This window comes from Camelus ferus, chromosome 15 (genome assembly GCF_009834535.1).
Source record: "Camelus ferus isolate YT-003-E chromosome 15, BCGSAC_Cfer_1.0, whole genome shotgun sequence".
Classification (NCBI taxonomy): Eukaryota; Metazoa; Chordata; class Mammalia; order Artiodactyla; family Camelidae; genus Camelus; species Camelus ferus.
In genome coordinates this window covers 17,859,494-17,872,047 of record NC_045710.1, presented here as the reverse complement: position 1 = coordinate 17,872,047, position 12,554 = coordinate 17,859,494, and the positions used below count along the sequence as shown (strand labels likewise).

The following is a 12,554-nucleotide window of genomic DNA, read 5'->3' as shown; positions in this document are numbered from 1 at the left end:
GTATGGAGTTTCTCAAAAAAACTAAAATAGAACTACCACATGACCCAGCAATTCCACTCCTGGGTATATATATCTGAAAAAAACAAACACTAATTCAAAAAGATACAGTACACTCTAATGTTCATAGCAACATAATTTACAATTGCCAAGATATGGAAACAACTTAAGTGTCCATGAATAAACGAATAGTTAAAGAAGATGTGGAGTACTACTGGAATGGAATACTACTCAGCCATAAATAAGGATTAAATTTTGCCACCTGATGCAACATGGACAGACTTGGAGGGCATTATGCTAAGTAAAATAAGTCAGAGGCAATGATAAATACCTTATCATTCAATGCCAAGTGCTATAATATATGGGACATACTGAAATCCTGACAGATTATTAATTTGCTAAACCATCTATTTTGTTGTTTAGTATTCTATAAGACAGTATACATAAAGAGAAGAAGATTGAAATTTAAGACTGCAGTCACACTTTGTTCAAAAATCACAAAATACTTCCCCCTCAAGTAAATCAGCCAAGAATTAAACATCTAAATTAAAGCTCTTTCCTTTAAGTGGCACTGTTTTACAGTAGTGGAACTACTGATTCCCTACTGTATTCATTTGACTATCCTAAATAACAAAAATATCACTATTCTGAGGATGGACTGGATATGCACAAAAACAGTAGCAAAGTATCATTCACCCCTAATTCTACTGGATGTTATGAGTTAAAACATGGAATCAAAAATCATTTGGAGTAAAAAATTACTTCAAATTCCAGTTAAAACAGTGAAGATCTTTTTGACCCCTTCTCTCCAAAGTCACACTGAAACATTAAGGAAAACAAGAAACATAAAGTCTACCTTCATTTCAATGAATAGACACTGTAACTAACCACAACAGATGAAGATGAAGTTTACGACCTCAGAATCCACTGAAGATACCAAAGAGGAGCAAGCCAATTCACATCACAGAAACCTAGAAAAATTTAGCAATAGAAAGTATCAGGTACCAGGTGGAAAGTGAGGGCATGATTAAAGGTTTATATAAGGATACCCCAACGCCTAGCCTCCATCTCATATAGCCAGGTAGTACCACTCCTCAAGACCTAGTAGAAGTCTAAAGGTTTATTCTCTAGAAAATCTGAAACAGACACACTCTGAATTCAGGAACAAGATGCTCAATAGAGTGTGGAGATGAAACTAAAAACAGGGAGATTAAAAAACCCCACCCATGCTTACAGAGCTTGTAAACATCTTTTCAACCACTCATTCTTAATTATGAATGTATACCCTAAAATCACCAATCATTTGAGGAAGAACTCTAAAATAAAATGTAGAATAAAAGAAACATGGGGCTAGGAAGCGGGGAGTGGGCATGGAAAACTTAAAAGGAAAAAACAGCCATGAAATGGAAGAAAATATCAAATAAACCATCTTCTAAGAAAAGATACTATATTCATAAAAGAACAGAATGCTTAAAAAACAAATTTTAAGGAATAAAAAAGAAAAAGCATTAGAAACTTAAACACATTACAGCTGAAATAAAATCTTCAATAGAAAAGTTAGAAGATAAAGTAGAAGAAATCTCCCAGAAAGTAAACAAATTAACAAAGCTGGAAAATAGGAAATTATACAATCAATCCAGGAAGTCCAACAACCAATTAAACACAGAAAATAAAGGGATAAAAATCATGGAAGGGGAAAAAATGTAAGAAAGCCAGAAGTCATGGACCTGTAAAGGAAAGGCCCACCAAGTATAGAGAATGATGGGATTTACTACTAGGAAAGAAGGAAAGAAGGAAGGAAGGAAGGAAGGAAGGAAGGAAGGAAGGAAGGAAGGGAGGGAGGGAGGGAGGGAGGGAGGAAGGAAGGAAGGGAAAAGAAAAAAGAGAAAAAGAAATACCTACCCACTGAGGTACATAATCTGTTACCATGAATTCAAAAATTTAAAAATCAAAAAAATTCGAGACAAACCAGGTAATAAACAATGGGTAACTAGAATGTCATGGGACTTGCCAGCAACATCAGAGGGTAGAAGACAAGAGTAATGGTTTCAAAATCATAAGGGAAAATTGTTTTCAAACTATAATCCTAGGCTGTCAAACTTTCAGTTGAGTGAAAGGTAAGAATTTAGACACTGACAAACATGGAAAATCTCAAAAAAATTTCCCTTGCCATGCACCCTTTTTTAGCAAGAAGCCACTAGAGGATAATATACAATCCAAGGCAGTAAACCAAAGACAGTATCACACACAAGAAAGAGACTAAGAGAACTGAAGCAGGAAGGAAAAAGACCTGGTGGGGAGGTATATTCCCTCATGTTTTGACTGTGCAGAAATTCATTTTGAGAGGTTGTTGGAAGATGTAGGAAGACTTGATAATGAATAAAGGAAATTAATCAAATAAAGAGAACTTTCAACTTCAGAGAAAAGGAAACAGTCATAATAGACTATCTGGCTTGACAGGGAATATTCACATGGGCATATTAATGTAACCACTAAATAATCAATTTAACAAAAAAATTGGGATAAAGACTGGGAAGAGATTATAAAAGGTTAAATTTTTATCTAACATTAAGTTAATGACGTAAGAGATGGCTGTATAGTATATCATTTTAAAATACAGAGGTATATAACAGAAGTGCTAGAAGAGGCTTCTAAAGAACAAGATTAGAGATGGAGAGGGGATGGGACAGGAAATTGCTTTTTTTGTTACCATAAATCTTTTAGTAGTTTATTTAACTTCAAATATGTGTATATATCACTGATAAAAATTAATTTTAAAAACCTTTCAGCACAGAATAATTTAAAAAGAGTCAATCACTAAGTCAACTTTCAAATCCTATAGGGTCACAGAGCATCTGTGAAGCCTTCAGAATATCTGCATCAACTGAATGACTACACGAAACTTTAAAGAAGAAATAAAAAAGCCTGCACAATCACTAATGGTACTGGAGCAACCAAATATTCATCCATGGACAAAAAAAGAATCTCAACCTAAACCTCATGCCATGTACAAAAATTGACTCAAAATATATCAGGCTCACACGTAAAACATAAAACTATTAGCCAGAAAAAAAAAAAAAAAAGGAAAGAAAATCTCTGGGATCTAGAACTAGATAGAATTCTTAAGACACCAAAAGTATGATCTATACAAGGAAAAATTAATAAATTCAACTTAACCTAGATTTAAAATTTTTGCTCTGCGAAAGCCCGTATGAAGACGGGGGAAAAAAGCTACAGACCAGAAGAAAATACTTGCAAACCACATATTCAACAAGGGACTAGTATCTAAAATGTATAAACTCTCAAAACTCAATAGTTAAAAAAAAAAAAAAGAAAGAAAGAAAGAAAAGAAACAATCCAATTAGAAAATGGGCAACTGACATAAATAGCTATTTCACTGAAGACTAAACAGATGGCAAACAAGAACGTAAAAAGTTTTTTCAACACCTCTGCCCACCAGGGAAATGCAAATTAAAACCACAATGAGATTATCATTACATATTTACCAGAATACCTAAAACACAAAACAGTAACACCACCAAATGCTGGTGAGGATGCAGAGAAACTGGATCACTCACACACTACTGATGGAAATGCAAAATGGTACAGCCACGCTGGAACTAGTCTGGTAGTTTCTTAAAAGCTAAACATGCAATTACCACATGACCCAGTAATTGCACCTAATAGGCATTTATCCCAGAGAAATGAAAATTTATGATCATACAGAAACTTACAAACAAAAATTCACAGCAACTTTATTTATAACAGACCAAAACTGGAATCAGCCCAGATGTTCCTCCATGGGTGAATGGCTAAACAAACTGTAGTTTTACAAGATATTGAATATAGTTCCCTGTGCTATACAGTAGGAACTTGTTGTTTATCTATTTTATATATAGTAGCTTGTATCTGCTAATCCCAAACTCCTAATTTATCCACCGCTTCCCCCTTTGGTAACCATAAGTTTGTTTTCTATGTCTGAGTCTGTTTTGCAAATAAGTGCATTTGTATCATTTTTTTAGATTCCACATATAAGTGATGTCACATACACATACACACACAAAAAACTGTAGGAAATAAATATCATGGAATACTATTCAACAATAAAAAAATAACTACTGATGCACACAACTTGGATGAATCTCCAAGGAATTGTGCTGACTGAATGAAAGCACATCTCAAAGGTTACAATCTTTATGATTCCATTTATATTACATTTGTGAATAACAAAATTTTATAAGTGGAGGACAAATTTTTGGAGAGAAGTAGGGGCAGAGGGAAGAGAAGGATATAGTTTAAAAAGAACAAAAGGAAGCCCTGTCCCTTGGAACTGTTCAGTATCTTGACTGTGGTGGTGGCTACGTGAAATCCTCACAAGTGACAAAATTGCAGAGAATTTAATAAATACTCACACACGAATGAGTACAAGTAAAACAAGAGAAATCTGAGTAAGACTGGTGTGCCATGCCAGATGACAATATTCTGGTTGCGATATTGTACTACAGTTTCACAAAATGTTACCACTGGGAGAAACTGGGCAAAGTGTACAAGGGATCTCTCTGTATTATTTTTTACAACTGCATGTGAATCCACAATTGCCCTAATAAAAATGTGAATAAAAAAAAAAGTCTGTATAAGCATTGCTATTGATATGAAAGAAACAAGTCAACACTGTCCTCTGTTCTGATTTTGATACGTTGTACATTCTGGGTCTCTAGAATAATGGTCTTTCCATTTTCTAATGTTTTACAACCTTGGATGCTCTGTTTCTGGGTCATATTGGAAACTCAGTGTTCCATCACCAGTTGCAGTTTTCCTAAAAAACATGGGTTTTCATCTCTGAAAAGGATAAACATCAAGCAATCACTTTTGCCTGTAACCCAAAATACATGGCACTATCTTCAAAGAAAATATTTCTCTCATTTCAGATTTCCCTTCAGATGAGTTTTCTTCACCAAAATTTTACTCTAATCATCTTTTCAAATTCCAATTCTTATAATCCAAATTTAAATAACTTTATTTCATTAACCCCCCATATTTACTTTTTTGAAGGAAGCAAATCCATGACCTTTACTGTTATCAGTCTTATTTCAGACAATGTTCTCAACACTCGACAGCTCCTTTACATTCTTCCTTTATGACTGAACCATCTCCATAAGCAGTTTTCCCATGCAGATCTCTTTAGCTAATCATTCAATTTCTATTTTGTGCTAAATAACGGTCTCCTATTTGTAAATCAACACTCGACAAGCCTCTATTTCTCTCTTAATCACAGCTGCTACCACAGCACTGACTGGGCATCTCTGTACTGTTAAAAGTTGAAGCAGACTGTCAGTATTTCTCCTATCATTCTTTCCCTTTTACAAACCAAACAGGAATATCAGAATTTCCTTTGCCACATCTAGTATACCATTATACACCATAATTCTTGAAAATAATTATTTCTAACATTATCAGCTCAGCTCTGCTACATTATGCTCTAAGTTTGCAAAGGACAAGTAACCTGAACAAACACCTAGATATTCGGTGCTGAGACTTGTTACTTCTCCACTTCTGTCAAAACAAAGACAAAATAGCAACAACAAACCACTGCAACTCCACTTTTCAAACTGAAATTGATGAGTAGGAGAATCATGCTATCATTAATTTTGTTTTCAAATAAAACAATGACATTCTCAGGATGTGAAACAGGGCCATGAACACGACTGGATCTAGATTTTAGTCAAAACTCTTTCACTAATTAGCCATATAATCTTTTGGAAGTTACTTCACTTCACCAGTCTCCATTTCCTGACTCTTAAAATTCATTGCAGGGTTCTTTCCTGTTAATATTCCATGATGCTAATATTCCAAGTTCTATGTAGATACACACAGCAAAAAGACAAACCTGCTTTCAGTATGCAAAAGTACAGACCAGTGATACTAAAGCATGAGAAAGTGAGGAGCTATCTGTGACTAAGTACTCTTTTAGAGAGCTGCATCAAGTGTCAGAGTTTTTGTCTTTTGGGTTTTTTTTTTTTTTTTGGTAGTAAAATATACATAAAACTGACCACTTAAGTCATTTTTAAAAATTGAGGTAAAACACACACACACGCACAAAATTTACCAACATTACCAGTTTTAAGTGTACAGTGCAACAGTCTTACGTATATTCACATTGTGCAAACAGACCTCCAAAACTTTCTCATCTTACAAAATTAAAACTATATCCATTAAATAACTCCCTATTTCCCCCTCCCCCCAAGTCCCTGGGAGACTATCACTCTTTCTCTCATTCTACTTTGTTTCTATGAATTTTATAACTTTAAATATCTCAAGTAAGTAGAATCTTGCAATACTTGTCTTTTTATGCATTTTAACCTTTTTCAGTGTACCATTCAGTGGCATTAAATATATTCACATGGTTGTGCAACTATCACCACTATCCACCTCCACAACTTTTCATCTTCCCAAACTGAAACTCTGTAGACTTTAAGCAATAATTCCCCATTAACTGAAATTCGGTACCCATTAAGCAACAACTTCCCATTACTCAGTCCCCAAGCCCTGGAACTACTATTCTACTTTCTCTATGAACTGACCTATTCTAGGCGCCTCATGTAAGTGATTTTATACAGTATTTGTCCTTTTGTGCCCGACTTCTTTCACTCGGTGGTGTTTTCAAAGTTTACCCATGTTGTAAAATCTATCAGAATTTTATTTCATTTTAAGGCTGAATAATAATATTCCATTCTATGTATATCCTACATTTGGTGTATCCATTCGTTTATGGACATTGGGGTTTTTTCCACTTTTTGGCTATTGTGAATAATGCTGCTAAACAGACAATAACAAGTATGGGTGAGGATATGGAAAAATGGAACCTTGCTGCAGTACTAGTGAGAATGTAAAACAGTGCAGCCATTGTAGAAAACAATATGATGGTTTCTCAAAAAATTAAAAATAGAATTATCACATGATCCAGGAATTCCACTTCTAGGTATGTACCCCTAATTGTATGAGGAAGTTCATTTTTTATGTCAGTCATCCTAATGAGTGTGAAGTAACATCTCACAGTGCTTTTGATTTTTATTTCCCCAATGACTAGTGATGTTGAACATCTTTCCATGTGCTTATTTGCCATTTGTGTATCTCCTTTGGGAAAATATTTAGTTTTTAACCAATACTAAGAATGTGTTCAAATGAAAGAAAGTCCTTAGACATTCTGGTATTCCTGCAGCATGAGCTACTGCCTGAGTATCACAACAAAGTCCACATATATTTAATGCGGAAAAGGTTTTGTTCACTTCTCTCAAAAGCAGCTTCTCCATAATGGGCTGTTCAATTTAATCAACCAATTCTCAAATGGAGGTTAGTGGAGCAAAACACTCAGAAAGACAACAAAAAGGATGCACAAACATTGTAACTCTCCCAGAAGCAAGAGCGTTTACCAATTTTTTGCAAAGAACCCAAAGAGATGGGAATTCCACTTCCCAATGAAAGATGTTCCCTACAGAAAAGGTATGAAGTCTAGGGGTAGGGGAAGGATTAACACCACCAAAAGGTAACATTTTCAGTAAACCAGCCCACTAAAAATTTCTGCTTTGGGACAAGTCCATATAAGCACCATGTCACTAAAGGGTAATGCTTTCCTGAGCTCATACTGCCAAGAGGGTTATATCCAAAACTACCAGTGTAATCTGCTCATCCAAAACCAGTTAACTCTCTTTATCAAATACTTTTCAAGCAATCTTTGGATTTCCAAGACCAGTTTTACCTTAAAATTATTCTATTAGCCAAACAGCTAACATTCTTAAGTAAAATCTGATCCCAATCTACTACACATATTTAATGCTCAGAAAATAAACAGAAGGGAATTTACTAAAATAAAACTAGCCAATTCTACATTAGAGGATCCTGATTATAATTACTACTTATAATTACTACCTGTCTGCCTGCCTTCATTCCGTATTTATCATGCACTGACTAAATGCAGGGACTCTTCTAGGTACTTAGCATCTATTGGGGCGGGGGTGGGGTGGGGTGGAAGGGAGACAAAGCTCTCTGACCCTGTGCAGCTTATACTCCAGTGCCCTTGTATTCACTTTGAGATTGGTGAGTGTGGAACATACAAGTAATTCATTTTTGCAACTGTCTGCAATAAATCTGACCATAAATATAATTTCTGACATAGATGTATGGTAATTGAAAGTATACAGAAAAAGTGAAACACAATAGTCTTTGTGAGTACTGTAAATAAGCACCATAAACCTATAAAAATTCTTCCTTCCAAGAATCAATAACCAACAAGTAAAATAACTGTGCCTAAAATGAGGGCTGTGGCCTTGTATCAGCAACTTGGCCCTTCTAAACCCCTGCAAGGTAACTACTTCTATTTAAACTTCTCAAAAAAGAAGTTTTGGCAGTCAAGTCACAACTCAAATTTCAGTATCATTCATAATTAGAGAATGCTCTAGATTAAAAAAAAAAAAGCAAAGCAAAACCAAAAAAACTCATAGTCAACTAATGAAATTTAAAACGTCCTAAAAGTAGTATACATTCCCAGTATCTCTAATCATCTGCAGATTAACCAACTGGCTAGTATATACTGTTTAGACATGCATTGTCTAATATGGTAGCCACTAGCCACATGTGACTAATGAGCACCTGAAATGTGCCCAGTCTAAACTGAAATGAGCTGTAAATATACACAACAGAGAAAAAAGTAAAATAGTTCAACTATTTTTTAATCTTGATTACACAACAAAATGTAAGACTTTGGATGAGTTAAAATATATTAAATACTTCTTTTACTTTTTTAATGTGGCTACTAAAAAATATTATCTACACGACTCATATTTCTTTTGGATAGCACTGGTGCAAGATAACAGCAGACTTCGAAACCTGCGCATAGAGCCAATACATACAACGTGCTGGAGCTGTACTCAGAATTTTATACTCATGTATTTATTCACTTCTCAGCTTACACTGTTCAACATATCTTACGTATCAAAATATCAAACATTTTTACATCAAAATATGAAAATTTCAGAGTCTAAAGTGAAAAAGCAGAGCACTAACAAATATTTGAGTGACCACCTTGTGCAGGGCATTCAATCCATAAAGTAACTTGTTCTGCCACACTTAGGCAGCATAAGGGTCACATTTCAGTATATAGCTAATATGCATGCACTGTCTTTCCACAGTATGTCTGGCACCATTCTAGGCGCTTTGCTTTCATTTACCCATAAAATCCTCACAAGTACCCTATGCAGTAGGTACTATTGTTAACACTATTTAAAGAAGAAACTCAAAAAGACAGAGGTTAAGTAACTTACCATAGGCCTACAACTAACAATCTGTGTAACTAGGATACCAACCCAGAAGGCTTGATCCAAAATCACCACGTTTTCCCTAGTGAAAAGACTACACAAAAAGATTGTCATTATCTTACAAGACTGGGTTTTAGTTGTGGGTATACACCAATTACAAAAAGACTGGAGTAGATGGAGTTCATGTTTTGCTTCCTACTCTCCACCCCTACCCTTCTCAATGGCAGGTTAAAGTTGACCACATGAATTAAATCCCTGATCTTACTACAGGTTTATTCTACACTCCCTTTTCCAGAAAGGCCCTATCCCACTCCTCTGGTCCAAATCCTATCTGTCCTTCACTTCATTTTAGACACCAGCTCCAAGGAAGCCTACTCAGACTCCCCACCCCTACATAGGCTAATCACCCCTGCTCCCTATGCTTACCCACGCTGTAGCACTTTCCACACTCTACTGTGATTGTCCTCACTAGACTGCTCAAGAGGTCTATTGGGTTCACCACTTATCTATCCCCAGTGCCTAAAACCGTGCCTAGCATTAGGTGTTCAGTAAATATTTGCTGAACTATCTAACCACCTGACCCACCCAGCTATAGCTAAAAGTGGAATATTAAAAGTAAACTTAGTGGTAGGAAGTGCTAACCCACAGGCAGAGCACAAGTTCTAAGTTTCATGAAATTTATGACAGGTCTGAGAACAGCATGACACTAAGGAAATAATGATTACAAAGGCCCCTCCCCCCAGATAAGGGAGTAAAATCAAAATCTATTTAAAACGATCACTTGCCCGATTTAATTTCAGCATAGTTCATTTTATGAGAATGAATTAAGCAGCTGACAAATATTTATCATGACATCCAAATCAACGATTCTAGTAATGCAGTAAATTGTTTGAAATCAGTTTACTTTTGACAATTCCCAGAGTTCAAAGCCTGCAATTGCTTTTTTAAAAACACCTCAATATAAAAGTAGTTATACTTAAAGATGAGTTTCATTGCCCTCCCCTACGTTGCGTGCTGGGCCCCAAGTGACAGGGATAACCATGTATGTGTCCTTTAAGATATTTATTATGCGTGGGAGAAAAAAATGTTTCACAGACAACTCATTTAACACAATTTGTGTTAATGCCACTAAATTTTCTCAGCAGAGTCACAAGGGACTTTCCTAGAGCCTTCCCTTTTCTTTTCCTAAAGGGGAAACCTATTTAAAAGGTCAGTCTTTAGCTCTTACTTTCACACTAAATAATTTTGAAACATGAGGTGAAAGTATATTCAAAGTCCTAAGGCTATGACTGGCAAAACACTTCCCTGTAAATTCTAGCGTAAAATAGAAGGGAGAACTTCATTCTTTAGGGTTCGAGGACAGAAACTGATCATCTCCATCAGATTCCTGATTCTGTGGATGTCTCGAAGAGCACTGAGCAAACAAGCCATAAAGTCCCACCCCAAGCACGAAGAGCCTCCGATTGTTTGACACATCAATGGATTAGTCAACGTGGGGCAACTCACTTCTAGAACTCCCTTCTAATTTGTTTTAATGACTCCTAACACAAATCCTCAGGTTTCCTCTAAGTTACGACCATATGGAATCTTCTCTTTGCTCTCAAGTATAAATTCAGGCCTTTACCAAATGATTCCTACTGTTTCAATCCCAGTCACCAAAATAAATCCCTTACAAATATCGTACATCTAGTAACGCCACACAAACATGGAAAAAGCCAATTCCATTGCTTAAAGAAATAGGGTTCTGGAACGCTGCTAATGCTGCATATTTTGTAACAGCAACACTGAGCAGAGTGGGAGACGTGAAAGCAAAAGACCGGATGGAAAGCATGGGAAGACCCCACCCCAGAAAGCTCGATTCAAACAGTTACTTGGGTCTGTCGCTTGGAATCGGAATCACTGAAACAAAGGCGTATATTACGGGAAACAAGATGTCTGGAGTAAAAGAAACCCTTTGCAGCTGCAGAGACCGTATACCATCCTCCCACAGGTCTTACCTATGGTGGAAATAAAGGTGGTATTGAAGGCATCATCCGAAAAACGAAAAAGGACGCAGGTCTTCCCCACTCCCGAGTCCCCGATCAGGAGCAGCTTAAAAAGCAGGTCGTACGTCTTCTTCGCCATTGGGAGGAGCGGCTCAGGCTCTCGCCGCCGGCGGCCCCAAGGGATCGGTCCCTCTCACTATGGCCAACTCCTCGCCCGGGCGTTCTCAGGCCGGAGGACCGGGGAACCGTGGGAAAAAGGAGGGCTCGAAAGGGCGCGGGCGACCTAGGAACGACCTCCTCGAGGAAGCCCCGACGGTGGCGGCGTCCGGTGCCTCTGAGGGCGGCGACCGCAGCTCCGCAGCCTCTCCCAGCCGCTCCGCCCGGTTCCGGGGAGTCGGTCGGGACAAAATGGCCTCCCCTCCCCCCTCAGGGCTGCTCGGCCGGGACGCTCCCACAGGCAAGCGAGCAAGCTCAGCCGTCGAGGGAGCGCAGCAGGCGTGAGGACAGTTTGTCTCCCGAGCAGCAGTCCACGCTAGGACGCGGCGACGGCAGCGAAGGCGGACACCGAGCCGACGAGCTCAGCTACATAGCCACAGGAAGCCAAGCCGCCCCGGCCAGAGCCACCTTTTCCCCGTGCCCTCTCACGCCGGCGTGCGCGCTGCCTGAGACGCACGCAAGGACGTACGCCCGCCCTCCCCTCGCGCCCTCGCCCTGCGGTCCGCCTCTGCGCACGCGCGCCAGAGGGTGTTGGGGCCCGCGAGGGCGGAGAGTGGCGCTCTAGGTCTCCGAGCCTCTGTCCAAGGCCCCGCGGAGACGAGAGAGGGGAGGGGCGAGAGAGGGCGAGGCCTCGGGCGCGCTCCCTGTGGCCGCCTGATAGGACGCGCGATGTTACGAGCCCGCCCTGCGGGGAGGCGCTGCCTAGTGACTGCGCAGGCGCGGCATGCAGAAGTAGCCCCTTGACACCCCTCGTTTTCCTTCCTGTGGTCGCTTTCGGGGCTGTGCTAAGGATGCTTCGAGCCGCGTTTGACGTGTGTGTCGAGCTGAGGGTTTCGGCGCAGCCACGGGTTTGGGTGGCCGTATGTCCCTGTGTAGCTGTAGCTCGTAAACGCGAGAAAAAGTAGCGCCCTGGGTCATTTAACAGCCTCTTGGCTAAAAGGAGGCGAACCCTGGAGTGCCCTCCTCGAGGCTGTCGTGACAGGGGAAACATTACAGGTTTATCCTGGTTTACTTAAGGAGCAAGAGTTGGCGTTCAAGAGAGCAG

The 12,554-nt window shown here is 38.8% G+C and overlaps 1 protein-coding gene across 1 annotated transcript in view; it reads right to left on the bottom strand.

The window, feature by feature from the left end:
• Window positions 1-11,940, bottom strand: part of RAB10 (RAB10, member RAS oncogene family) — a 63,014-nt gene extending 51,074 nt beyond the window's left edge. The window contains exon 1 of the mRNA XM_006190215.2: window positions 11,306-11,940. Within this exon, the coding sequence (XP_006190277.1) occupies window positions 11,306-11,432 (127 nt within the window). The 5' untranslated portion in view covers window positions 11,433-11,940. The remainder of the gene's footprint in view (window positions 1-11,305) is intronic.
• Between the last annotated feature and the right edge of the window lie 614 nt (window positions 11,941-12,554).